Source organism: Physcomitrium patens, chromosome 2 (assembly GCF_059467195.1).
Source record: "Physcomitrium patens ecotype Gransden chromosome 2, ASM5946719v1, whole genome shotgun sequence".
Classification (NCBI taxonomy): Eukaryota; Viridiplantae; Streptophyta; class Bryopsida; order Funariales; family Funariaceae; genus Physcomitrium; species Physcomitrium patens.
In genome coordinates this window covers 16,366,235-16,392,343 of record NC_143411.1, presented here as the reverse complement: position 1 = coordinate 16,392,343, position 26,109 = coordinate 16,366,235, and the positions used below count along the sequence as shown (strand labels likewise).

At 40.3% G+C, this 26,109-nt stretch overlaps 3 protein-coding genes across 4 annotated transcripts; 2 read left to right on the top strand and 1 right to left on the bottom strand.

The window, feature by feature from the left end:
* Positions 1-1,461: 1,461 nt before the first annotated feature.
* Positions 1,462-7,703, top strand: LOC112279039 (coatomer subunit alpha-1). The gene is made up of 8 exons (XM_024513093.3): positions 1,462-2,048; positions 2,697-3,191; positions 3,388-4,523; positions 4,749-4,970; positions 5,279-5,837; positions 6,003-6,459; positions 6,615-6,957; positions 7,241-7,703. Exons 1-8 carry the CDS (start codon positions 1,841-1,843, stop codon positions 7,484-7,486), a joined length of 3,666 nt encoding a protein of 1,221 aa, XP_024368861.1. The 5' UTR covers positions 1,462-1,840; the 3' UTR covers positions 7,487-7,703.
* A 1,021-nt stretch (positions 7,704-8,724) lies between these two features.
* Positions 8,725-12,062, top strand: LOC112279040 (DEAD-box ATP-dependent RNA helicase 38). The gene is made up of 8 exons (XM_024513094.3): positions 8,725-9,008; positions 9,149-9,442; positions 9,725-9,955; positions 10,196-10,261; positions 10,388-10,789; positions 11,080-11,203; positions 11,478-11,563; positions 11,835-12,062. The coding sequence occupies exons 1-8, from the start codon at positions 8,805-8,807 to the stop codon at positions 11,892-11,894; spliced, it is 1,467 nt and encodes a 488-aa protein (XP_024368862.1). The 5' UTR covers positions 8,725-8,804; the 3' UTR covers positions 11,895-12,062.
* A 1,921-nt stretch (positions 12,063-13,983) lies between these two features.
* On the bottom strand, positions 13,984-25,368 carry LOC112275538 (putative phosphoinositide phosphatase SAC9). 2 transcript variants are annotated; one of them, XM_024505988.3, is made up of 17 exons: positions 25,155-25,368; positions 23,836-23,933; positions 22,872-23,464; positions 22,469-22,601; positions 21,142-22,152; positions 20,622-20,827; positions 20,218-20,325; positions 19,727-19,897; positions 19,307-19,531; positions 18,609-19,064; positions 18,172-18,333; positions 17,620-17,957; positions 16,999-17,230; positions 16,523-16,720; positions 15,880-16,281; positions 14,960-15,199; positions 13,984-14,607 (listed from the first exon to the last, which is right to left on the bottom strand). In XM_024505988.3, exons 2-17 carry the CDS (start codon positions 23,846-23,848, stop codon positions 14,323-14,325), a joined length of 4,773 nt encoding a protein of 1,590 aa, XP_024361756.1. In that variant the 5' UTR covers positions 23,849-23,933; positions 25,155-25,368; the 3' UTR covers positions 13,984-14,322. The 2 variants fall into 2 exon arrangements, with proteins under 2 accessions (XP_024361756.1, XP_073385020.1); XM_073528919.2 differs by lacking the exon at positions 25,155-25,368 and adding an exon at positions 24,039-24,180.
* Positions 25,369-26,109: the final 741 nt, after the last annotated feature.

Genomic DNA, 26,109 nt, shown 5'->3' with positions numbered 1-26,109 from the left:
AGGAGGTGAGAGAAGAGGCAGGGCATGAGTGTGCCTGCAATGTTATGCAGGTGGCCACGCTCGTCGACCGAAAAAAATAAATTTAGGGCTTGGGGCCTCATTTAGGGCAAACCAACCATCCCCCAAGCAGACAGACACACGGATACTGTTTAATCCGGTCATTTACCATCTGTTCCGGTCATACACCGTTTGGTCCGATCGCATATGAAAGGGTATATTTTTCATCGCTTTCAACAGATCAGCTTGTGTTTTTTAGGACATAGAATTTGATTGTGTTTTTTAGGCTAATGTCAGAAAAAGGAATATTTATTATGGTGATGCCATTGGTTAACCATGAAATACGTGTGAATATTTTCAAGTAAATGTGTGGTGAGAAAATAATCAAAAGTATATTTATTTGTCCTTCTAAATTTAAAATATGTGTATTTGGAAATGTTAACTCTATTTTTAAGATTTGTTCATAGTTCTACATTTTGTACCGATTTAAATTATTTTTAACACTTTAATTATTTTAAATAAATACTTAATCTCTGCAATTAAAAAAATCGAGATTTATTTCTATCTATCTCCAAAGTTTTTAATTTAATTAATATTAGAGGTTCATACACAAATTTATAAATAAGAAAGCCTAACTTGTGTCCAAACAAGTAGACAATTTGAATCAACACACTATTTGGAAGTATCAGTGAAATGTTATAAGTCACAAAAGTGATGATCAATTGAGACTACAATATGACATGACTTAAAATCATTATTATTGTTATTTTTAATATGTATTGTAACAATTTGAATAAATTAATATGGTTAATAGTCTGTAGAAATTTATGTAATATGCTAAGAGGATAAAAAGATTAAAATAGCAACGTCAATTGTCAAATGGTATCAAGTAAGATAATAAGCCTTTTATAAAGCAAAAAGTCTTTTATTAAGACGTATCTGTGTAATTATCTTACTTGATACTTTTAAAAGTCTTTTACAATTATGTGTCTCTGCTCCCATTAGAAGTAGACACTTCCCAACGATGTGATTGTCTCTTAGAGAAGTGATTTCATCTGGGTGATACCACACCACATTTCATCCACGATCAGAGACGTTCATCAGCCATTTCCTAATGAAGCCAGCAACAAGGCCTTAGAAATTCACCACCTCCAATGCCCAGTCAACTTTTCTGGCAATCAGTCAGAAGTTCTCCAGCGTTCCCAAGTGCATCAATCAACCAGGGACTTCAAGCGGTAGAGGGGAACTCAGTTCCCCACGGATCGAACCGGGAAGCAGACAGGAAGCCAAGGATGCGATCGACGGGGGGGAACGCGGTGACGTGGAAAAGTAAGAACACGATGGAAAAGTAATACGAGTAAAGATACGAATACGATACTAATATGGATTCATACGGGTGGGTGGATACGTAGGTGGCATCATGCAAACAAGCAAGCAACCCTGGCCATGGCAGGAGATCAAGCTCAGTCTCGGGCTTGGCTTCGTCTTGCACCCCCGACCCCTCCCCCTCTTCTTCCTCCCGATTGACGTACCAGGGCCTTCCGCGGAGGAGTTCTTACAAGGTTGCGATCGGGGTGTGCGACGGACGAACAGTTAGTGTGTGTGTGAGCTAGGTTTCAGTGGTGGATTTGGTGGAGCGGCGGAGAAACTTGAGCCGGGGAGGAGTGTGCGCGTGAGTTTTTTTTTTTTTTTTTTTTTTGCTTCCCCCTTTTGGACGGGGAAATGGTTGTTTGAGGATGTGTAGTTGGGGTGTGTAGGAGAAGCTTGTTCGTTTTCCTTGTGTTGGATCTTTCCCTTTGTGTGAGAGAGGTGAGACGTGTGAGCGTTGGGTGGATCCGGCACAATGTTGACCAAGTTCGAGACGAAGAGTAACAGGGTGAAGGGGCTGAGCTTTCACCCGCGGCGGCCATGGATTCTTGCCAGTCTGCACAGCGGTATTATTCAGCTGTGGGACTACCGAATGGGGACGCTCATTGACCGATTCGATGAGCATGATGGGCCAGTCAGGGGCGTCCATTTCCACAAGTCGCAGCCCCTGTTTGTATCTGGAGGTGAGATTTTCTTTCCTTTCTAGTGGGTTGAATCGTCCGACGAAGCTGTGTCGTCGCTATCGATGGATAGGATCTGCTGTATACCAGTGTTTAGGAGCTCACTGGGATTTTGGTCGGTTGATCTAGCTACTGGAGTCTCTCCGCATTGTTTGTTTAAGTAGATTCCACATCGGTCTTAAGTTTATTGAGGACAGTTCCATTTGAAGCAAGATATCCATGGCGATTGCGCGCTACAGGTGTATTGAAATTGATTATGACATGTCGGTTTGTGGTCTTTGGGAGAAGCTGTGTTAGGGTTCGTATTGAGCACGTGCTGCAGCTAGTTAATGTGGTTGAATGAGGAATCTGTTACAGGCTTCTCGTCTGCAATGGTGTTTCGATAGTTAGAGAGTTTGAGCGCTAATATTCTGTGGAATGAATCATTTGTCCTGGAGGAATGAGAAGTTTGCATGGAGGTTGGGATTCATGTGCTATTTTGGTCTCCTTTAAATCTTCCTCTGCGCTGGAGATCAGGATTCCGTCTCCATCTACATATATATTACTTTTCTTTATTATGCCTGGTTTTACTTGGTGGGATTCCCTAGGTTCGTGTGATCTTTTCATCGTACCTATATAAAGTTTAATAACTGTAGGAATTGCAAAATGCAGGGGATGATTACAAGATAAAGGTATGGAACTACAAGATGCGGCGATGTCTGTTCACTTTGTTGGGTCACCTCGATTACATCCGGACGGTACAATTCCATCATGAAAGTCCGTGGATTGTGAGTGCTAGCGATGATCAGACCATCCGCATCTGGAACTGGCAATCTCGCACATGTATTTCTGTACTCACCGGGCACAATCATTACGTGATGTGCGCATCCTTTCACATTAAGGAGGATTTAGTGGTATCTGCATCATTAGATCAGACTGTGCGGGTTTGGGATATAGGAGCATTGAAGAAGAAATCCGTGTCTCCAGCGGATGATATGATGCGACTCACCCAGATGAACACGGATCTTTTCGGAGGAGGTGATTCCGTGGTGAAGTATGTTCTAGAAGGTCACGACAGGGGTGTCAACTGGGCATCATTCCATCCCTCTTTGCCGCTAATTGTTTCTGGAGCAGATGATCGTCAAGTGAAGCTTTGGAGAATGAACGGTACTCATCTAATCCACAGCATTATTCTTTATACTATTCGATCGACTGAGCACTTTTTAAACGACGAATTTCATGATTGTCAAACAGATCTGTTTGTAATTATTTGTATGAATTGCTTGTGTGGTGCAGGACGTATTGTTTCCAATTGTACGAAAATGAACTCTTGTAAATTGATTCAATCTCTAATATTGTGCAGATACAAAGGCATGGGAGGTGGATACTCTGCGGGGGCACGTAAACAACGTTTCTTGCGTCATGTTTCACGCGCGCCAAGACATCATTGTGTCAAACTCCGAAGACAAGAGCATTCGTGTGTGGGACATGTCGAAGCGCACTGGTGTTCAGACCTTCCGAAGAGAGCATGATCGGTTCTGGATTCTGTCTGCCCATCCAGAGGTGAACCTTCTTGCTGCTGGTCATGATAGTGGAATGATCGTCTTCAAGCTGGAGAGAGAGAGACCTGCTTGTGCGGTTCAAGGGGGCACTTTATACTACGTGAAGGAGCGCTATTTGCGCACTTACGATTTTGCTGCTGGAAAGGACAACCCTCTTATTTCCATTCGGCGAGCAGGGTCCATGGGTCTCAATCTGGGCCCGCGATCCCTTTCATACAACCCAGCTGAGAATGCAGTTTTATTATGTTCAGATGTTGATGGTGGTTCTTATGAGCTCTATATCATCCCTAAGGAGAGCTCTGGCAGGAGTGAGGCAGCTCAGGAGGCAAAACGTGGTTTAGGTTCGTCAGCTGTCTTTGTGGCAAGAAACAGATTTGCTGTCCTGGATAAGAACCAAAACCAGGTTCTTATCAAGAATCTGAGAAATGAAGTGACCAAGAAAGTAACTCTTCCTTCTCCAAGCACAGATGTGATCTTTTATGCGGGAACTGGCAACCTTCTTTGTAGGTCAGAGGACAAAGTCGTGCTCTTTGATCTTCAGCAACGTGCCACACTGGGAGAGGTCAGCTCTCCTTTTGTGAAGTATGTGGTCTGGTCTAGCGACATGGAGAACGTTGCATTGCTTAGCAAGCATGCCATAGTTGTGGCCACCAAGAAGCTTGTGCATAAATACACTGTTCATGAGACTATTCGTGTGAAGAGTGGCGCATGGGATGAGTCTGGTGTGTTCATATACACCACCCTCAACCACATCAAATATTGCTTGCCAAATGGAGATAGCGGAATAATTCGGACACTAGACGTCCCAGTGTACATCACGAAAGTCAGCGGAAACTCAATCTACTGCTTGGATCGGGATGGCAAGAACCGAGTGATGCAGATTGACGCTACTGAGTATACATTTAAGCTAGCACTCATCCAGCGCAAGTTTGATCAGGCAAGCTACTGGCGTTACCTTTGTCAATAGCATGGTTCACATACAGGTCCTATCACAAATGTAGCATAGATACTCTCTCAAGTACAGGATTTATGTACCCACATACAAATTTAGCAAATCATTATCTAAATGTACACTTGTCTTGAGTGCTCGAAGCTAGACATGTGGGCTCCAGTTTGTAATTCTTAGTTGTTCGTGATTATGCATCTAATGCTTTCTGTGCAGGTGTTGAACATGATCCAAAGCTTGCAACTATGTGGACAGTCCATAATTGCATATCTGCAGCAGAAAGGATTTCCGGAGGTTGCCTTGCACTTTGTAAAAGATGAACAGACTCGCTTCAACTTAGCTGTTGAGTGCGGCAACACCGAAGTTGCTGTGGCATCAGCCAAGGAAATTGATCAGAAGGATTGCTGGCACCGCCTTGGTGTAGAGGCCCTACGCCAGGTAAATGTTCAAGTTGGAATTTTCTTTCTTGATGTATGAGCATACCGTCAGCTCCAGTCTTTAGAAGCTGGTAGACTTTCTTGTCTGGGATTTCCAGTGTGCCTCTCACCTGTTATCCAGTTTCCGTACACTTTTTCCGGGTTTCTCGTATGAAAAATCCTTCTGTTTTATAGCTTCCCTTCTTTTCTCGATTTATTTGGTAATTTTTGTGTTTCTTAAGAGTGGAGGAATGGCTTTCTTTATAATGGCTAATAATCATACTCATCCCCTAACTTATGTTACTTTTTACTCATTTTATGCTTTTTCAGGGGAACCACGAGATTGTTGAGTATGCATACCAGAAGACAAAGAACTTTGAGAGACTTTCTTTCTTGTATCTTATAACTGGTAATGTGGAGAAGCTCGGAAAGATGCTGAAGATTGCAGAAATGCGTAATGATGTCATGGGGCGCTTCCACAATGCACTTTACCTTGGGGATGTTCAAGAAAGAGTGAGGATTTTGGAGGAAACTAACCACTTACCTTTAGCGTATGCTACGGCCAAAGTTCATGGGTTGACAGAAATAGCCGAAGAGTTGGAAAGACAGCTTGGTGACAATGTTCCTTCTCTCTCTGAGGTAGACAAGTCCGTTTTGTTAATGCCTCCAAGACCCATTCTTCAGGAAAACAACTGGCCGTTGTTGGTGGTCAACAAGGGTCTCTTTGAGGGTGCTTTTCCAGGAGCTGTTGCAACAGCTGACATAGAAGATGAGGATGTAGCTGCAGGGGCTTGGGGACCAGAAATAGATATTGTTGAGCCAGAGGAGGGTTTCAATGGAGAGGCAGTGATTGTTGACGAAGAAGTGATTGGGGATGAAGAAGAGAGGGGTGAGTGTCATTTGAAGCCGACGTTCTGTTTACCGTGTGTGGGTATGACAGAACCTAGATATCTGAGAAGCTATATAATTACTTTTTTTAGAATTAAAAGAGCAAGAATATGATTTTGTCTTCTTGGTATGGTTATTTTTTTCTTATATTCTGTTTGTTGTCCAGGTGATGATGAGGAAGGAGGCTGGGACAATTTGGATCTAGATATTCCAGCTGATGCGGCCGTACCTGAAGTTTCACATGAGGCTGCCTATTTTGTTACTCCTTCCGCAGGAATTCCAAAAAGTCAAAACTGGATTCAGAACTCGTCTCTCGCAGGAGAACATGCTGCTGCTGGCTCTTTCGATTCAGCTATGAGGCTGCTAAGTCGTCAGCTTGGAATCCAGAACTTCACACCTTTGAGGAATGTTTTCTTGGAACTTCATTTGGCAAGTCAGGCCCTGCTACCGACTTTAGTATCTGTACCAGGACTATCCCTGTTTTTGGAGCGAGGATGGACTGATAGTTCACCCATCAATGCCAAGGGATCACCTGCTATTTTGACGAAGCTTTCCTCTCTTGAAGAGAAGCTGAACGTTGCATACAAGGCAACTACGGATGGGAAGTTCACTGATGCTCTTCGGTATGAGTTTAGTCCTTTTTATTTTTATTTTTTTCCTTATCTTTTCTTCTCTTCAGTTCTAGCATATTTTGTTTGGTTCCCCTACTGAAGAGCAGCTCTTGTGATAGTTGGTTTCATTTCACTAACCTTGATTAATGATATTTGTGAATCTTCAGGTTCTTCCTGGATATTTTGCACACAATCCCTGTTGTTGTTGTGGATTCTCGCAAGGAAGTGGATGAGGTGAAAGAGCTTCTTGGGATTGCTAAGGAGTACACTCTTGCGCTTAAAATTGAACTGAAGAGGAAAGATCCGGCATTGAAAGATGATTTGAAGCGCCAATGTGAACTTTCTGCTTATTTCACGCACTGTCAGATGCAACCCACTCATTTGAAGCTAAGTTTGATGTCAGCTATGACAATATGTTTCAAGTCCAAGAACTACAGCACCGCTGCCTCCATCGCACGAAGACTCCTAGAATTGAACTTGTCCCCGGCTATGGCAAGCAAGGCTCGCCAGGTAAATCTTATCATATTTTCCTTTAAGAGGTGGTTAGCATACTTGTTGCACATTCAACGTCCTTTATCATTGTCTAGTGGCACTAATCACGGCAACATGAAGATAACCTTGGTGTTCGTGAATTCCATGGCTGTATGGTCAGTTGAGTTTCTATTGTGAAGTGGTTTCAGCAATCCAAATTTTCCAGTTTTCAATTCTAGGTATATAAATGAAACTTCAAGTCAATGATCCTCAAGTGCCCTGCACGTTTTAGTTCCATATTAATGATCATCTTCTGTTGCAGGTCTTGCAAGTGAGTGAAAGAAACCCTAAGAATGAGATTGAGCTAAACTATGATCCTCGAAACCCCTTCGTCGTCTGTGGAGCTACGTTCACTCCAATTTACCGTGGCACCAAGGATGTTTCATGCCCATACTGCAAAGCACGTTTTGTTCCAGACACTGCAAACAAGCTGTGCCCTGTTTGCGATCTTGCTCTGGTTGGGGCTGATGCCTCAGGCCTACTGTGCTCTACTTCCCAGATGCGTTAACTTCTGAGTGTTAATGAGGGGTGGTAAAAATAGATAGAGAATCTGGAGGTTTTGCACCTTATTGGGTTCCTTAGAAGTGCTGCTGTGCCAGCAGTTTTGAAGAAGCCGAAGGATGGTTAGGTCTTATTGAATGCTCTATGAGGGAGTGTAGTAGGTTTCGCTTAGACATTTCGATTCATTGTACTTTATTTACACAGTATAAGTCCTTTATTTTCGACATCTTCTCTGAATTCTTTTATTTGCGTGATTGCATTTGCCGAAGAACTAAAAAGAAACCTCAATGTCAGTTTTAGTCGGGTGTTTCCGCAGCTGATTGTTTCTCAAGTAATAATTTCTTTCAACTTGGCTCTCCTGTGAATTAATCAAATATCACAAATCGAGTGCGGGGTTTGAGAAACACGTCCTCATCCTTCAATTCTTGTTACACATTTTCTGAATTGCTTTTCGCTTCACACCCCAATTGCTCTTCATGGAATTACATTGAAACCCTAATCAAAATTTCATCGAAGAAGGACGTGAGAACTGACTGTTTCTACGATAATAACACCTGTGGCCCCACCGCACCGTGCCAATTCTTAAATTTAAGGTGAACCCATGAATCACTACTGTAGCATCGTTGGTTTTGGTGCTGAAATTCAGATTATCAAAATCTGAACTCCGACAATCGTTTCAATCAAGAGAAGAATTAAAGTTTCAGCTCCAGCTTTCGCACTGATTGCACTTAATGCATTCACAATTTGTCTGGAATCCTTATTTACATTCCTCTTGTTAAAAACATTTTTGAATTATTCTAATAGAAAATTGCAAGAAAGACGTGTAAACAATCAAGTTATTTGCATTTCCTAATAAGTTAGTGTTGTGTGAGGTTAATACGACGAATTCACGGAAAGGGTAGCTGTTTCTCTCAAGCTACAACTTGTGATACCAATTTCATTCGGGAGTGATTCTTACAAAATAGATTGTTACTGTACATCAAGTTACTGAAACTGTTTTCAAAATAAGAATTAAAGGTCTGTAATTGAGGTTTCATTCAAAATTGACGAGTTCAAAGCTCTCCTGGGGAACAGCTTACTGTTCAAAAAAACTCATGCGTGAGCTGAAAGAGTAGTTGTAATCGTCAGGGCTCCGACTGCGTTCCAATCCGCCTAAATCCGCCTGGGACACGTGTGAACTCTGACGGCATCCGAAAGTAGAAACTAACACACGAAGACCAAATAGCCCAAGCTGATTCTCTTCACTGAGAGCGTCTTCTCAACAACGCTTGCTTTTTCCAACTGATCCGAGAAGCAATAGATAGGAAGCTAGGGTTTCGATTGTGATGGCGGATCAGAACTCTGCGTCCGAGACTAAACCTGAGACCAAGGAGGCTGCACCAGCAAAGAAGCTATGGAGTGACGAGGATTTTGGGGAAGTCGATATCAGCGGCCTCAAAGTCGTAGAACCTGAGAGCGCGGAGGATATCGTCGACCAGCCGGAGCGCATCAAGAGTGAGTCAATTGTGGAGCCAGAGGAGATCAAGAAGGTGTGGTAAATTGATAGGCTAATTTTTTCTGACTTTGTGGAAGAACGTTTTGAGTAGTGGTATTGTTTATTGGCATCAATCCTTTTTCCAACTAATGCTTAGATTATATAATCTGGGTCACTCGCGCGATACTCGTGCAGGTTGTTGCAGATGACACTCCGTATACATCTGCGAAGAGTTTCGAAGACTTAAATCTGTCGCCAGAGCTCCTACAGGGGTTGTATTCGGAAATGAAATTCGAAAAACCTAGCAAGATTCAGGCTGCAACGCTGCCCATGATCGTTTCGCCCCCTTACCAGAACCTGATTGCACAAGCTCACAATGGTTCAGGAAAGACAACTTGTTTCGTTCTCGGTATGCTGAGTCGGGTTGATCCCAAGCTGAAATCTCCTCAAGCTCTGTGTGTGTGCCCCACTCGAGAGCTTGTTATTCAGGTATCGAATTTTTGTTTCGAGCCTTTCAGTGAAAACGTGCCATTTTCGTAATATATTTCGGTATCTTGATTTTTATGCAGTTTTAGTGGCTAAATCTCTAGTATTCCAGTTTTTCGTAGTTTGTAAATCCTGTTGCGTTCTTCATTGTAGGAAGATCGTATTTAGGGTCACCTTACAATCTTGGATCCTGCAATTCAAAATGCAGCATGCGAGGAAGATTGCATAAGGTCATTCGCGCCAGTAAATTTGGAAGACTCAGGGTTTATTTGTATGTGAGGACAGAATGAGGTGGTGGTAGCTCGTATGGGGAAGTTCACAGGAATAACAACGGCATGTACAGCGACTGCTGAAACAAACAGCCACTTACATTCGACAAGGCGTGAAAAAATCGTTGATCAGATTGTCATCGGCACTCCAGGTACTTTGAAGCGCTGGATGACGAAGGATAAAGCTCTTGACACAAGACATGTCAAAGTTCTGGTTTTTGATGAAGCCGATCAAATGCTCGATCAGGTGAGCACTGACCTTTTGTACATCACTTCTAGGTCTCCTGGTTTAGGGCTCGGGAGTAGCTACATTTTCTTCCATCAATTGCTACTATTATTTATTTATTTATTTATTTATCGTTTTGTTCCGATGCGAAGCAACCGGATTGTGTTCTCGAATTTGTAGGTTTCAGACTTTCGCTGTATTGCTAATTTTTCAGCGCCATGTTATTTTGGGCAAGAGTTTTGAGTAAGGTTTTGTGTGCAGGATGGATTTCAAGATGATTCACTTAGACTATGGAGAGACATCAATAGAAGTGGAGGAAATTGTCAAGTAAGATTATGATACCCTTTCAATGGCAAATTCTGTCTTAATTTCAGCGAATGCAGGTGCCGCTTTCCGTAACCATTCGTGGTCACTTGGAACTGTTTGCGATCATTAGTGTGTTCATTTTTGCAGGTACTCTTGTTCTCTGCAACTTTCAGTGATAAAGTAAAGTCCTTCGCAATGAAGACGATTCCGAAGGCCAATTATATTTTTGTAGAGAAGGAGCAGCTTTCACTCGATGTAATCCGGCAGTACCAAATCGTATGTCCAACTACTGCCTCAAAGATCGATGTACTCAAGGATCGCATCTTTCCAGCTGCAGAGAAACTAGGCCAATCAATTATATTCGTCCGTACACGTGGAGCCGCTAGTGAACTTCACAAAAGCTTGGAAGAAGATGGTTTCAAGTGCACAAGTATACAGGGTGGACTCACCCACGAAGAGCGTGATCGTGTGATCAAGGAATTTCGAGCAGGAGAAACAAAGATCCTCATTGCCACGGATGTTCTTGCACGTGGCTTCGATCAGGCCCAGGTATGTTACGTTCTGTAAGTTTATATCGTTGGAATTGTTGTATGCTGGTGGACTTTGTGTTCTGTTATGTTTACGCGTGTTGTGCTAGGAGTTTCTGTAAACATCTGCTGCGTTGCTGTGTAACTTGATTTTTCCTTGTATTACACCTCTTTCTCAATTTATCTTTTTGCGTCACTAGATTTGTAGACTCATACTATCACTTAAAAAGTCCTCTTCGTCATTCAGGCGATCATTTGTTGCACTTGATATTTTTTTCTGTATTAAATGCTAACTCCACTATTTTTTTTCAGGTCACTTTGGTTGTTAATTATGATTTTCCTGTAAAAAATACTACGAGCAGACACGCTTATGCTGAACCTGACTATGAAACATATCTGCACCGGATTGGTCGAAGTGGAAGGTTTGGACGCAAAGGTAAAACATTTGCATTTTTGGCTTGCTAGGCAGCAGTATAATGGACGCAGACTCCCTGCCCTGGGACATTTTGAGTGGTTTCGGGTTGGAAGGTTACACAGCGTGCATTGTGAAGTGACTGAGATTTGCATGTAGCATTTTTTTCTTTTTCTTTGCAGTCTTCTTTCAAGAGATGCTTTTAATCCTCTCTTATATTATTGGTGCATGAACCGGTAAAAGTTGAGCATCTTCGTTTATAATTATCTGACGATAAGATATATCTGTATCTTAATAGGCGCTGCTTTTAATCTGCTAGTGACTGAAGAGGACAAGAGAAACTTGCGAAAGATTGAGCAACACTTCAATAGGATCATCCCTGAGGTAGTAGGCGTGATCATGTGGATTGTAATGCCGTCTTTATAACTGTATGTGCAGTTTTCTTGTTTAAGCTTGAGATACGTGTGACAGACGCACATATCTTGCCAACTGTATCTTAGTTAGTATAATTTACAGTACTGTATTGTTTGTGATAATAACTTAATCTGTTGCTGGTGCTTATTAGGCGAAGATCCCGTAGTTTGCAGCCGTAAGGTACAGAAATGTAATAACTGCAGATGTTTTTAACTCGTTGTTTTAATGTCCTTGGTTTCAGGTGGCTTGGAATAATATCGACGATATCGAGAAGGTCTTACAGGATGCAGGCCTTGCATGATTTTTGCTTCTTTTCAGTGGCTTATAATATTTTGCGTTTCTATAATGTTTTTGTGAGGATCCTTTGTACAAGATAACAATCATGTTCGATTTCAGGAATCGTCTATAAATAGAGGTTACTGTTGTGCAGTTGAGTTCAATCAAAGAAACCATGAAACTTCTACCATCAGATTTGGTATCTCCGATATTCCCCACATGCATGGTAAGGGCTATTGGTGGACTTCTTTTTGTTCTTTTAAACATAAAAAGAAGAAATAGAACTACATTTGAAAAACTAATATACCGAAAGTTGATTTTCTATGAAATAATACATATATAATCGTATTTTTATTTTGTATTGTAACAAATGCATATGTCTCATTAAGGAAGTGTTTTGATGCCAAGCTACAGGATGGATACTTGAAAGTGATAATTAAGGTTTGGAATGCTTAGTAGGTAAAGAGAGAAAAATTAAATAGCTTGAATTATTTTAATCCTGAAATGCCAAAGATTTCTTTATTTTAAAAGCATATGTTTAAAGTTGAGTGTCCTAAAAGTAGTGGAGGACATGGAAGCATAATGAAGGCAAAGAATCCCAAAACTTTACAATTTCATATTTTTCTTGTCAAATTACTGAAATGAAGCTAAAAATGAAAATGGCAAATCCACAAGTTTCATAAATTATATTTATATAAAAACAGGATTAGATTTAATCTAAGATATAGGTGATTGGTCTTAATCTTCAAGAAAAATGGAACAAAATTAAAATTAAAGAATAACACTTAAATACTTTAATTCAATAAGAAATCTTTAAATAATTTTTAAATTTATTTCAAATGTTTTATTTAATAAATCTAGAAATATTTAAAAATCAAGGAACAATATATAAAATAATTATTTAAAAACAACACATCTATACATATTATAAAATGAGTAAGATTCAATGCTAAAGGCATGTTAAACATGTGGTATGGTATTTTGTTTAATTTTATGCATATATCAATGATTTAAAAATACAAATCTAAGATTTAAAAGTTATAAATTAAATACAATAATTTAGGATAGAGTAAATATAATAAAAAAAATACTTAAAAGCAGACTTGATAAAGTAAAATGAAGGCATTATTATAACTTTATAAAATGTGCAAACAAGATTTAATATTACTCTTGAAAAATTAAAGTCATTGCTAAATTGATGATAGCTATTTAATACGTGCTACTAAACATTACTAATATAATTAGTAATTAGATTAAAAATATATTAACTTGTATTGCTAAGAAGATATAATTTAGAATATAAAATAAATAGTTTAGATTCTAACAGATTAAGAAGTTTCATCTTTGAATAAAAAATATATTATTAGTGAACATTGTTATGGAATTAAAATAGTAATAAAAAATTATTTCATATTAAAATGAACACGAATAAGAAAAGATTCCAAAAAAATTCTATATCATTACTTTTATGTTATAGAGGTAAGCATTGCACACTACTTCATTTGAAACTTCTTTATCATTAGGTCATAAAACAAATACATAGATGTAAGAAATATTACTTGAAGTGTTTTAATAATAAACAGTGAAGAACAAATATCTAATAAGTTAGCGAATGGTAAAAAAAATCAAGTTAAAATTGTAAAGGTTCAAGATTACTTTACAATATGCAGTTTTAATAAATATTTGTGATATTGAATAACTTTTTTTTTTCATACTTAGGTGATGCAGGCAAGGGTTTGTGTCAATATCTTGGCTTTGAACTCAACAAAAGTCTTTGGCATCAGACACCATCATACATGTGGTGTCTGCAGCATATGCCAAGAAACAATTACAAGATTCTGTAGAATTACTAGATTATTATTGAGTTAGGATTGAAGTTTTTGAGTGTACCTACTAAATGACAGGGAAGCCACGTGTGGACTTTTCTCACGAAGGTGAGAAAAGTTTATGCTAATTAAGTTTTCTTTGCATAAGCTGCAGACACCACACTTATATGACGACGAGAAAATGTAACGGCTGCAATACTGTTTGGGATGGGAATCAGCAGCATCTGGCTGGGCACTGCGCAGATGACATGCACAATATGCAACTTAGCCCTTATTAACAGAGCCCAATGAGGAGGAAATATTAAGGTAACCTTACGCCTTATAAAAGAGCTTACTGTAAAATAAGTTCAATCGAGCACTTCTATTCTACCGCCTACGCTACTAGCAAAGCTTCCATTTCATTTAACTTTGTTCAAATCTCCTCCATGAAGGTTAATATTTGGAAGTATCCTACACCAATATTCTATAATGAAGCATCCACCTTTCCAAATGATCAATTTGGCATACATAGACTATAAATCAATAAAATCACATAAAGTACCCCCCCCCCCCCCCTCCTATCGTTTCTATTAGATCTCTTCAAAATAATGAATAACTAAAACATTCAACGCCCTGCAGAGATATGGTTTATACCGCGTTCAACACAGGCCACGTGCCAAGTTCTACAGTTGGCACGTAGCGATAAATGCGAACTCGGTTAACAAGGGACAAGCTGCTAGCTAATGCAGAATCTCTCGAATCTGAATCAGTATATTCGAACCCTTCATCATGGAACGCAGATATATCACCAATAAGCTCAAAGGTGAGAGCTCGGACTGCTACTGGAACTTGAAAGTCGAAATAGAGAGGAGTTCCAGGTTTAGCAATTGGTAACATATATTCTCCAACAGGCATTGGTTGCGTATTCATATCCTGAGCAAGCACAAAACAAAAAGAGAATGTAAGTTGATTCAATACGGATTGTCTTCTCATTAGCGAAACCACTCTTGACGGATGGCTTGATTTCAAAAAAATAGATGTGAATCTACACATGAATCACCCCTAAATATGCACAGGTAGCAGTACTGTTATCCGAACGTAGGTTGAGAAGTAAAAGCTACAGATCCATACGAGTTAAGTACTAGATATCTATGATTCTTATATAATATGTTTGCCACCTGAATACAGATTGTCCACACGAAAGACCGCCCAGTGCAAAAGAAGCAATAGAATGTCATATACAATCGTACGCATACAAAAGCAGATGGTATAAGGACGGGCTTACTTGCAAAGCACTGACGCGTATGCGGAGTGTGGCAGGACTAATATGCGACTCGTCTAAATAGCAGGGGAGAGCATCATCTGTAGAGTGCGCGTCATTGAGGGCAGACACAGTGTACTTCGCTGCATATCGAATAGCCGAAGGAGAATCAAAACGGAACCCAGCAACACTTGGTGTCAGGGGAGTGACTACTTGCTCTACAATCCTTCCTCCAGCAAGAGAACGCTCCATCTCAGTTTGCACCTGCAAATCAAGGAAAACAGCTTTATTCCACTATTTAATTTTCAAAATTGGGCAGTCATCATTGCAGTATTTATGCGAAATGTTTAACGTAAAGCTTGTTGAAAACCAGTCGAAAATGCACCTCTAACAAGATATAACCTGTTTTTTTCCTCAGTCATCAGTTCATAAGCTGGTTTCATAGCTTCATATTAAAACGTAAAAACATATTGTACACCTTAGCTTGTTGGAAAGCTCAACCATGCGGTTCTTCCAATAAGCCATTATCCGACATGTGATTCGCAGAATTATATTAGAAGCAAAGGTTTGTACACGTAGGCTACGATTTCACTTTTCACAATGGTCACATCTTAATTCTAAAGGGGGATTTGAATATCCAGCGTTCCACTTTAACAGTGTTTTTCGCAAAAGGTAACTTTTATTTTCTTTCAATACAGATTTGCAACTGCTGTCGAATTCCAGTGTAACTTCCTGCCAAACAGCGTTTACAGGAAGCGCAAAAGCCCAAAATTGAAGAATTCAAATGTTCACTCTAAAACAATAATTTCTCATGGCTAATCAAACGAATGCCAACCCCAAATATTAAGGACGCAAGCAAAACTTGAGTTCACATTACGAGATGACCTTTCCCTTCTGGCAAAAATGTCAAACCAGCAAACTGTAAGAGGGTGAATATAACTCACTCTCAATCGGCTCATTCGTGCTGGAGCATCTAGCATGGTCTTCAGTGACATCCTGTCCATGGATGCATCCAAGCTAAAACTTTCTTCAAGAAATTGCTTTCCTAAGACCAGAATCCTTTTGGCGTGGAGGACAGGAAGCCCACCATGAGAAATATTTGGTCTCTCATCAAAACTGAAAAGGTCTGGCACTGTTTGTGATGAGGGCTTCAGGCTGAACTTCAGCCATATTAAACGACACTTCACAGGAGAAGCTAATTGATAACGAATCTGACAAGGAGTGGTAGAATCGTTAGGACCGTATATATGTTTTGCACCCTCCTTCTCAGCTGCTTGGGCGATATCCCAACGACCCAAATACTTCCGTTCGCTCTCGACCATCATGTTCCCATACCAGATGTCCACCTGAAGTTTTGAATGATTAGTCACCTTACTTGTAACAGCCTATAAATGAATATTGCATAAGAGAATCGCAAATATCAACCTTCAACTTGAAGTTTCAAAATATTAACTCCAACGGATACATTAAACCTGTATTATCCTAGTCAAAAAAAAATAAAAAATAAAAATAAAAATAAAAATGAAGCAGCAAAAGAGGAAGAAGAAGCTTAAAAGTAGTCATCAGTAAGATGGTCAGCATACGTACAAGTGGAACATCCTGGCTAGTATAGCCACACGAACTGACTAGTATCACAATGGTGTTAACAACTGAAGGAGCAGCCAGTAGTACACAGAACTCCACAGTAGGTGCTCCTATTGGTGCTCGCCAGAACGACTTGGAAGTTCCACTGTTCCATGGGGCTAATAGAGACTGTGCAGGTTCTGAACCTTCAGCTGTACTCACCTGCACAACGTCAGTACCAACCTAATCATACGTCCATCTAGGAAGATATTTGGTGAAGAAGACTACAGCTTAGAAAAATCATATTTCTGCAGACATTTAAATGCAGTAAAAATATGACCCTTGGCCAATGAGAGTAGAAAAAGATATGACAAATTGAAAACGCAAAAGAGCGAAAAAATGTGCTTCTAATCTGAGGTAGCCAAAATAGCATCTTCTCCACAAAGGCCCGCGAATTCGCTCAGAGTTCATCCCTTGTACCAACATGATTGGGCACTTACAGAGGTAACCAAGGTTGCGTAGGGATATTCTGCAAGAGACATCTGCCCCCGTAATACTGAACTAATATCCTTCTGTATTTTAGAGGTTGCAGCCGTAACACCAAAGCCCAAGTTCGCAAGGTCTTTCAAAGTTTCACGAGCTGCGGACTGAACCCTTGCTTTTCTCCTCCGAGAAGTCAGGATCTTGACTCTGTCCAATAATGTTGCATTGGCAGCAAGTGAAGGTTCACACCTGTTCAACAGAAATTCTCTTTATCAACAAACAACGCAATGTTTCTGTCCTAATTACTATGGGATCAACATTGCAACTAACAGCAGAAAACATGCACAAATAATAGGCAAATAAGGATCATGACTGTGGAGTACATCCTAAAGCTAAAATGAAATACCTTACTTGACGTTGACAGACCCTTACAAGCAAATTATACAGTGACGATCAAAGAACAATGGAAAAGGGAGTTTCTAGACATGTATTCAATCTTATGATTATGTAAATAAATAACTTTCTAGAAAGTGTGAGATATTCATCGGATTTAACAGGTCATTGTATTAGTACTTATGGGATATACTATGATGTCATATGCTAGGGAACCAAGCATGTGTCATGAGGTACGGGCGTACCTTTTACACAATACGATTGCCTCCTTTTTGGGAATGCCAGAGTTACTCCTAACACTTTGGCGTGTAATACATGCAACGCAGGCTGGTTGATTACAAGCAGAACATTGATATAACTCTGTATTCTTATCAGGTAATGTTCTTGCTTTTTGCACGCTACTCTTAGTTAGAGGAATGTAACGGACACCACAGGCAGGATTAGTGCAATCGAGTTGTACAACATCGTCGTCAGATCTATTAATAATGCCAGAATCTGCTAAATCTTGACCAACTGCTGCATTCTCTTCGTCCTCGGCCACTGCTTGAGAGACTAAAGCTAACTGAAACGCCGCATGCCTAACCTGTAGCAGTTCAGAACGAATGAACATGTCAAACAAATTGGCGTTGACAAAAACAGCACTTGGGTGTACTAAAATTGCTTCCAAGTACTTCACAAAAGTGATGATCCTAATTCTATAAAATCTGGTGAGACATATGACGCCAGAAATTTCACATTGAAAATTCAGATAATCGAACCGCTAAAAGAGTTATGTAGAAGATAGCACATGGAAGCACCTGGAAAAGATAATTGGGATTCAACAACTTATTAGGATCGATCGATGCTGGATCACGGCCTATTAATTTGATAAGAGTATGATCTCTCTGAGCCGCAGATAGCCCCAATTTGAGCCGTTCAATTTCAAGCTCCATGGCTTCATCGTACGTTAAGGTTTTTGACTGTATCACACAGGTAAAAGTCAACATTCCAGAAAGGCATGTTATTAAGAACTATTACTTGCGTCATCAAACACGAAAATAAATCAAGAATTAGAGCTGTCGATTATTGATATGGGTGCTTCAAGTTACGATCCTAGGTTAATGGTATGAATTGACAGACATGAAATTTAAATGTTCGCATGTACTTGTAAGGTGACCTGGCAATCCAATCAAATTGTCCATACACTGAAATGAAAATAGCGAATGTCTAGAAAGGAAGTTTCAGAATGACATACAGGATCCGACTTGAAGAAGCTTTTTACGATTTCAATATACTCCGCTGCAGCAGAATCATATTTGGCCTTCGACTGAGGTACATTTATTTGGCTGTTCTCATTGTGAGACTCTCCATCGAGGGCATTAATTGTACTCTCGCTTGTTGAAGGAGCAAATGGGTCCCATGACAGAAAGGGGTTGGTTGCTGTTTGAACCAAGTCATCGTCATCAAGAAAAGGATTAGAGTGTTTAGAAGCAGTCGGCAAAACTTCTGGTTCCTCCCAGCCACTCAAAAGATCAAAACTCTGACTTGTAGTTGCTGGTGTGGTCTGGCTAGCCACCATTTGTTGACCGTGAGATGAGGTTGCAAGGTTCAGATGTTGGACCACTGTGTCAGGTAGAGAGTCCGATTTCGGTTCAAATTCAATTTTCTTGCGTATATTATCCCAAAACAGCGAACGACCAAGTACTTCCAGCTGCAAACCAAAAAACATCAACGACATGGGCATGTCCACAATATTAAACCCCAACCTACCATGCATTTTAAGTAGTTTAAATACGCACAAACTTTATGAGGGCAACTTCTAAACCATAAGCGTCTCCAGTGAAACACACTAGAATCAAATTCCTTGTGGAAGATAAATATCAGAACCTCATAAAAAGTTGACTCCGCTAGAATGAAGGTTACCAAAAAAACACGCACAGCGCAGAAAAGTACCTCGCCGATGGTGATGGGTACTCCTGAGGAGCCAGCATAGAAAGTAAACACCACCACTCTAGTTAGGAAATCAATTTCTCCTTCTTGCTCCTCGAAATCATACAACCAACTCACAGCTTTCTCACTTCCTCCTGCTCCTGTCACTGCTATATCCTCATGATGTATGGCCCCAGGCACTGGATATACCAATTGCGTCTTATGCTGGCACCGAGGAATGTTAGCCCCCTACAATTCACCGAAAGCGCTTCCATTACTCTTTCATAAAAAAATAGTTTTATGAAATTAATGACATCTAAAAATGAGAACTTTAAAGCAAAGTAAACCAGAAGGCCATCCCAAATGTAAATGTCTAACCAAGCATACGATGTCTAGCCAAAATAATCCTTCCAAAGCACAATGTCGAAATGTGAGGAAGAGGACCTCGATCACCAGATGAAGATTATCAAGTGTTCGGCCTACGCGCAAGTCAAAGGACACTGGGGATGTAATATCCTCTGTGCCATGAGCAATTGTCAGGAGGACTTGGCAAACATGGCTTGGCTCTGCCAATACGCACATGACCTCCACGACACTCACTGATGTAGGACAAGCCTGCTCTCAAGATCCACCAGAGAAGCATAAGAACTCATATGAATTTATGTATAAATTAATGACATCTAAAAATGAGAACTTTAAAGCAAGGTCATCTTCGCAGATTGCAGACCACTAATGTAAACCAACGAAAAGAGACAGTGACCACTGACTTTACTACTACTTTTCCACCCAGCGACCTCCCTATGAAACATGCGCATCGTAACGTGCTCTTCAATAGTTCTCAGATAAACCTCCCTCAAGTAGAACATTATACCGCTTCCAAAAGTAGCTGCAAGTTCCCATGGTCGATTTGGTTAAAAGAAAAAGAACATAATTACCCATATTGTGTCCTTGTGTTTTCTGTTGATCAGGGCATTTGCGGAGTAGTAAGGTGGAAACATGGTTGGTACAGGCTTCAGAAGACAAGCGAATGAGCGCGTCAAAACCTGCAATTAACGATACATGCGAGCTCTGCTAAGAAATCCCAAGCACTCTAAGTCAAATATTACGTTGTACACAAAACTTAACATCTCTGGACCTTGGTAACTCCAGTGAGACAGCATGGACTTCTTAATAAAATGAGATCTCGTTGAAATCCAAAACATAATCGAAAGCAATTGATAGGGAAGAATCACAAATAACAAATAACTCGAACTCAAACCTTTCAGAAAAGGTCAGCTACTCAATCATCCCAAAGCACCATCAGACAAGGGTACTCGACAAGGAGATAGAAATGTAGAACCTGCAGGGGCAGATCTGGAAGTGTAGGAAAATATTTATGGTGTCTAAGGCCAAGGAACATTTCAAGCTGTTTCTGACGGGTGCTGTCCACTAGCATATTTCGATACCTTCGCTGAAGTGTAATAGCAAGATTCTGTGCAGTTGATTTCTTGCTCTTTGCTTCATCGCTAAAAATCTCAATGATGTGGCTATGCATTGCTTTAGAGCCTGCGCAGATATTATCAAAATATATTTTCAAAAGTCAGCAACAAAGGATTTTAAGATTCTCCCAAACAACTAAAAGATGAGTCTTACAATGACTTGACTTCAGAGTACTGTGAGCACTTAATAGGAGCATGTACTTTAATTCAGTAAGCGACTAAGAGGAACTGAGTTAGGGATGATTAGAGTAGATGAAAATAAAAAATAAAAATCATGGTTAATAATACGACAAACTTAGATTACATACACCAAAAACCAAAAATTGGTCTTGATAAAAAGTCACAACAAGTAATGTAATATTTGATGAATGGAAATTCTACCTGTGTAGAGCATAGCATGTATATCTCCAGCGATTAAAAACAAATCAGCCATTTGAGCAATCGGCAGTGAGATAGTTGAATCACGGAATTCCTCAACAGTCATGTCAAATCTCTTCCATGGCTCATCCGGGCAGGGATGATTCCACGTGGTGGTCCTTGTGTTGTGGTCAATGTAGAACACCTGGCCAGTAACAATGTCGGAGCGCTTCTCCCAGCCACGCGGAAGTGGCCCAAGAGACACTCTTGACGGTCTTCGGTCAAGTCCACTCCTCGAAGATGAAATACTCTTCCCAGTATCCAAAGATAAGCCTAACCAACGGCATTGCTCAGGAAGAACTTGCACTGCACCAAAAAAGCTGGCAGCATTTGTTCTGTCCAAAGAATCTGCACAATTAAATCGAATCACACCCTCCTGTCTTGCAGATATTCGGAAACCACCACCCCGACCCCCTTTGTTAACAAATTCCACGCCTGGAGCATTAGGTTTGGGGTCATACTCTCCATGCCCAAAGCCAATGGCAATCGTAGGATCCTTGAGAAGTTGCCACAACCCATACACAGTCCGAGGCTCTCCAAGTAATTTGGTATTTGCATGCCAATCGTAATTGAGAATAGTGAGGCTAGCATCTGGCAGCTCGTTCCTAGACTTTATGTGCTTGATAGAATTTTCAAAGTGATCTGCAAGAACAACTTCTGGCTTTCCAAACCCAGTTCGTAGTAAATTAACACATACCAAGGGAGGTTTATCCCTGTTTCCATTAGCGCCACCGTCTCCATGTTTGACTTCAGGATTCCGATACCTTGTTAACAATCTATTGTAGTAGAAAGCGGACCCAACGTACGTGTCTTTTTCTGCGACAAATATCTCAGCTTCAGCTACTTGAGACCTGATCTCTGCCCCCCACCATATGGGCACAGTTCCTCTACGCCACAGGTAAACACTGAAAGGAACAGGACGATCTCGTGATGGATTGAGGGGCCACACCAACTGCTCACATTCCACTTCATTTCCTGTAAAAAGAAAAGGGAAATCAAGAGTGGGCACAATCATACTCCAGACAAAAAATATCTCATTCTTCAATCACAAAAAAATTGTAATGAACTTATGCAAGAGACCTCAACAGTAATTCATAATTCAACGCCTGTGGTTACCAGCAGCTCACAAGCTACTCACACCGTCTGAATGAAGACACGAATCCAATATTTATTGAATGTAATTTCGTCAAATCATGAAAAGCAAGTACACATGCTCCATTGCGTAACGTATCATCAAAAAAGACATCATATTCTAATCAAACAGCGGAGAGACAACAAAAAGGCAACCCACCAGTACTGTACGCCCCATTCAGACCACGAGCTAAGTAGCGCGTCCCAGGATGCAGCCTACTCCGCCGTGCCGTAATTGCAACACACACTTTCACACCATTGCCATCATGAAATTCTCTTGATTCTGCAAAACCCTGCCCAAACAATCAAACCGAATACTTACTTCATAGACTATATGCAAAAATCCCAGAGTTAGGAGGTTACAACCTCGCTTCCAACCCCACCCATCCATCCTAGACCCTGTAGCTAATTTAAACTATTATAGTGTTCAATCTTTTCACACCTACAAACATAAAAGACCTAGTTCGTAAGGCACAAATGAACCTCAAAGAAGGATTTCCACGAAGTAAGCACTTATTCTTGAAAATAAACTGCAACCATGTAGAAGTAAACTGGAGGCAGACCTGCAAAAGAGTGACACAATGATTCGGTAGGCCGACGGTCTTAAATGGAAAAGAAAGCCATTCATTCCATACGAACTCTCTGTCAGGAGTCCCGATGGAATACTTGCTTGGAAACGGGCGTGTAATATCTCGAGTTTCGCAAAAGTAGTGGAGGTTATCGAGCTGAATCTCAGCCAAATCATTTGCATTCTTGGACTCACTCTTAGATTGGTATTGAGGATTTCTTAGAGGAATCCTTATGCACTGAGACTCCGTAACAGTAAAAACAGTATCTCCGCATGGAAGTGCTGGCACAGATTGTTTGAGTCTTGTAGCAATGAGCAGTAAACCAACACCTCCTAAAGCCGCATACCCTATAATTGCTCTAGCAGGAAAACTCTTGATCACGGTACCCGTAGTAGTTATATATTGAATTGCATCTCGCTCAGATGAAAACAGATCCAAGCCATATCGACCTTGATATTGTAAAACGCCAGTAGTGGGATCTATCCTCACTATTTGTGTGTCATTCCTTGTTGACAAGCTTGAAACTATGACATAGTCACCAGATTCGAATTGATAAACTTGCACCGTTGTGTCCCTACTTGCTACCACTGGAAGGAAAATGGACAAACACAAAGCGTGAGGGACTTCATATGCAATTTGACAAACCAATATTTTACGTATTGTAAGGGCTAAACCCCTACAGGTTATTTAACCTTAACGAGCGTGGATATCGATCACTAACTGACCATCTTCAATGCAATAAAATCAAGATTTCCACGTTGGAGCATTAACGCAGTCAGATCCTGCTCAGCTCGTAGAATAATAAAGTTCTCAAACCACTACCGGACATAAGTGACCATTTGCTCTAATTGGGAAGGTGATATCAAGAAGGCCAAGGATATTAGACCTGAAATCGTCTGCCGATGCAAACACATTACAAATTCAGGTATGAGGTGTACAACAAACAGAAATTACGTACTTGGTCCTTCCATTGTCTACAAATGAAACACGCCCTTCCTGCTTTCAATCACACGATCGCCAAGTTTTCCATTCCAACCTGAACTTGAATGAGATTGGCTGTGCACAAAATTACATAGTGGTCAAGATTGTTGTTCCGATGTCCTTACACAGCATTCCATGAATTCCAAAACAATTTGACCACAGATCCGGGAAGTCCATTACCGAAGGTATTAGGTAGGTGCGATCCACAATAACATACATTATTCTTGGAGCTACTGAATTTCATAGCGTGTTGGTAGCTACAAATCCAAATTTAAGGTCCTCCCAGTCATGGGCGTTACTAAAATTAACGCCATAACAAAATAAAGGAATCCTTGAAGCCATCAGAGCATCGTGCAACATTGTCTGAGAGCTAAATTTTCAAAATCCGCTGCAAATTTCGACAAAGAATCAATGGAATCAGGAAGCCTTCCGTAAGACTAAGGTTGTAAACCTGGTAACTTACAAACTGAAGATTTAGACTGAATGTCAATGATCAAGATCCACCGATCTAAATGCAAAATACTTGTCACAAACTGAAGATTAGGTCATGATTGTATATCAGCAACCAATTGTGCCAAGTCTTGCTATACAGCTCTCGAGATTAATACAGCTTACGGAGTTTGATTGCTTAGTGAATAAGCAAAATACACTTTCGCAAACAAAACCTGAGATTGCAAATATGACAGCTGAAGCTTTTACGCCAGCACTGGAACAATGACTACGGACAACCCATGAGATAACTAGTTAGGAAATAACATATATATATATATATATATATATATATATATATATATATATATGTGTGTGTGTGTGTGTGTGTAAATCCACATCCTCGCACAAACACGATAATTTGGTCAAACTCTGCACGACAGACACACAGTCCTCATTCCAATGTCTCATTCCAATGCCAACAGACAAACCGCAGAATCCAGAAACTCAGTTCTCAAATTAGATACATTCGCAATTCACGGCAACAATAAAAAAAACAAGAGCGAAACAAACCAAACCAAGCCGCCGATCTCATAACCCTCTACCATCCAAACCAGTTCAAATTCGATCAACCTCGACATTCGAACACCCGCGTCATCGCGAACGCCCGGAATCCAACCTCAACACGCAGGTTTAGGGTTCCCACAAACACCAAGAAGATCCTTAAACCACGCCACCATCCCAATCCACACCATAGCTCCACGCACCAGGACATCAATACATCTCCATCGAGCAATACAACACATCCTAATCACACCTCAGTGACACACCACCACCACCACCACTACCCATGATCGAAGAACAAACCTGGGACCTCGCAGGAGCCTGAGAATCGATGGAAAGGGGCAGCGATGCCAGGGATCGGATCACGCAACGAGGGATCAGGAAGCCGGAAAGGAGCAAGACCCGTGTCCGTAAATCAACGTCGACTCCACGCGGGAGGAACGCAGGCTGGACTTCCCGTGTTGGAGCTCGGCTATGGCGATGGAACAGGTCTTGAGCGTAGCAATAAGGATGCTTCGCATTCTGCACATGGAAACAGGGTCTGGCACGCCGGGGGCTCCTTAACCCGTGATTTGCCCCGCCGGGCTTCTGGATGAATAACTCGATGAAGCTATGAATGGATGAATGATTTATTGCTTCCTATTGCTGCGACTTTTCATTCGCTTGCTTTAGCTTTATCTGTATGATGGTATTCGTGTAAATATACGATTTCCTGTACGCCCTGCCTGGTCTGATTTCACGGTTTGGAGTTAAACATTTCTAATGAAGAACTCCACTAGTTTGATTGTATTATTATTATATTTAATTTTTCTTTTACAAAAACTTATGCATTTTAAGTTGGATATCTTCACTCTTTGTAATTTCATGAAGTAATTTCATACAAGCTTATAACTATACAAATAATTACTAAATTATGTATCTAAAAATATTTCTTAGGATTTAAATATTATAATATAATTTATATTTTATATTTTAAATAATTTATATTTTAATAAAACATCAAAATCCTCATAAATTTAGATCTTATGTATATATATATATATATATATATATATAATATATTAAAATAATCCACTTATTTATTAAATTGATCCTTCATATTATGGAGAATAATGAGGGTTCAAGATGAGAGCTAGGAATAGAGGGAGGAGAACGAAGATTGAGATTAAAAAAAAACTAGGAATAGAGAGAATGTAGGCTAAAAATAAAGAGGATTGAAATAAAGGCTATAATTGTAATAATGGTTTCTAGAGATGAA

Coding starts and splice junctions, on each gene's coding strand:
- LOC112279039 (XM_024513093.3), top strand. CDS start 1,841: ATGTTGACCAAGTTCGAGACGAAGAGTAACAGGGTGAAGGGGCTGAGC. Junction 3,192..3,387: donor GAAGCTTTGGAGAATGAACG/GTACTCATCTAA, acceptor AATATTGTGCAG/ATACAAAGGCATGGGAGGTG. Junction 4,524..4,748: donor TCCAGCGCAAGTTTGATCAG/GCAAGCTACTGG, acceptor CTTTCTGTGCAG/GTGTTGAACATGATCCAAAG.
- LOC112279040 (XM_024513094.3), top strand. CDS start 8,805: ATGGCGGATCAGAACTCTGCGTCCGAGACTAAACCTGAGACCAAGGAG. Junction 9,956..10,195: donor CCGATCAAATGCTCGATCAG/GTGAGCACTGAC, acceptor TTTTGTGTGCAG/GATGGATTTCAAGATGATTC. Junction 11,564..11,834: donor TCAATAGGATCATCCCTGAG/GTAGTAGGCGTG, acceptor CCTTGGTTTCAG/GTGGCTTGGAATAATATCGA.
- LOC112275538 (XM_024505988.3), bottom strand. Junction 22,153..22,468: donor GAATGGGGCGTACAGTACTG/GTGGGTTGCCTT, acceptor TTCTTTTTACAG/GAAATGAAGTGGAATGTGAG. Junction 17,958..18,171: donor ATCCCAATTATCTTTTCCAG/GTGCTTCCATGT, acceptor GAACTGCTACAG/GTTAGGCATGCGGCGTTTCA.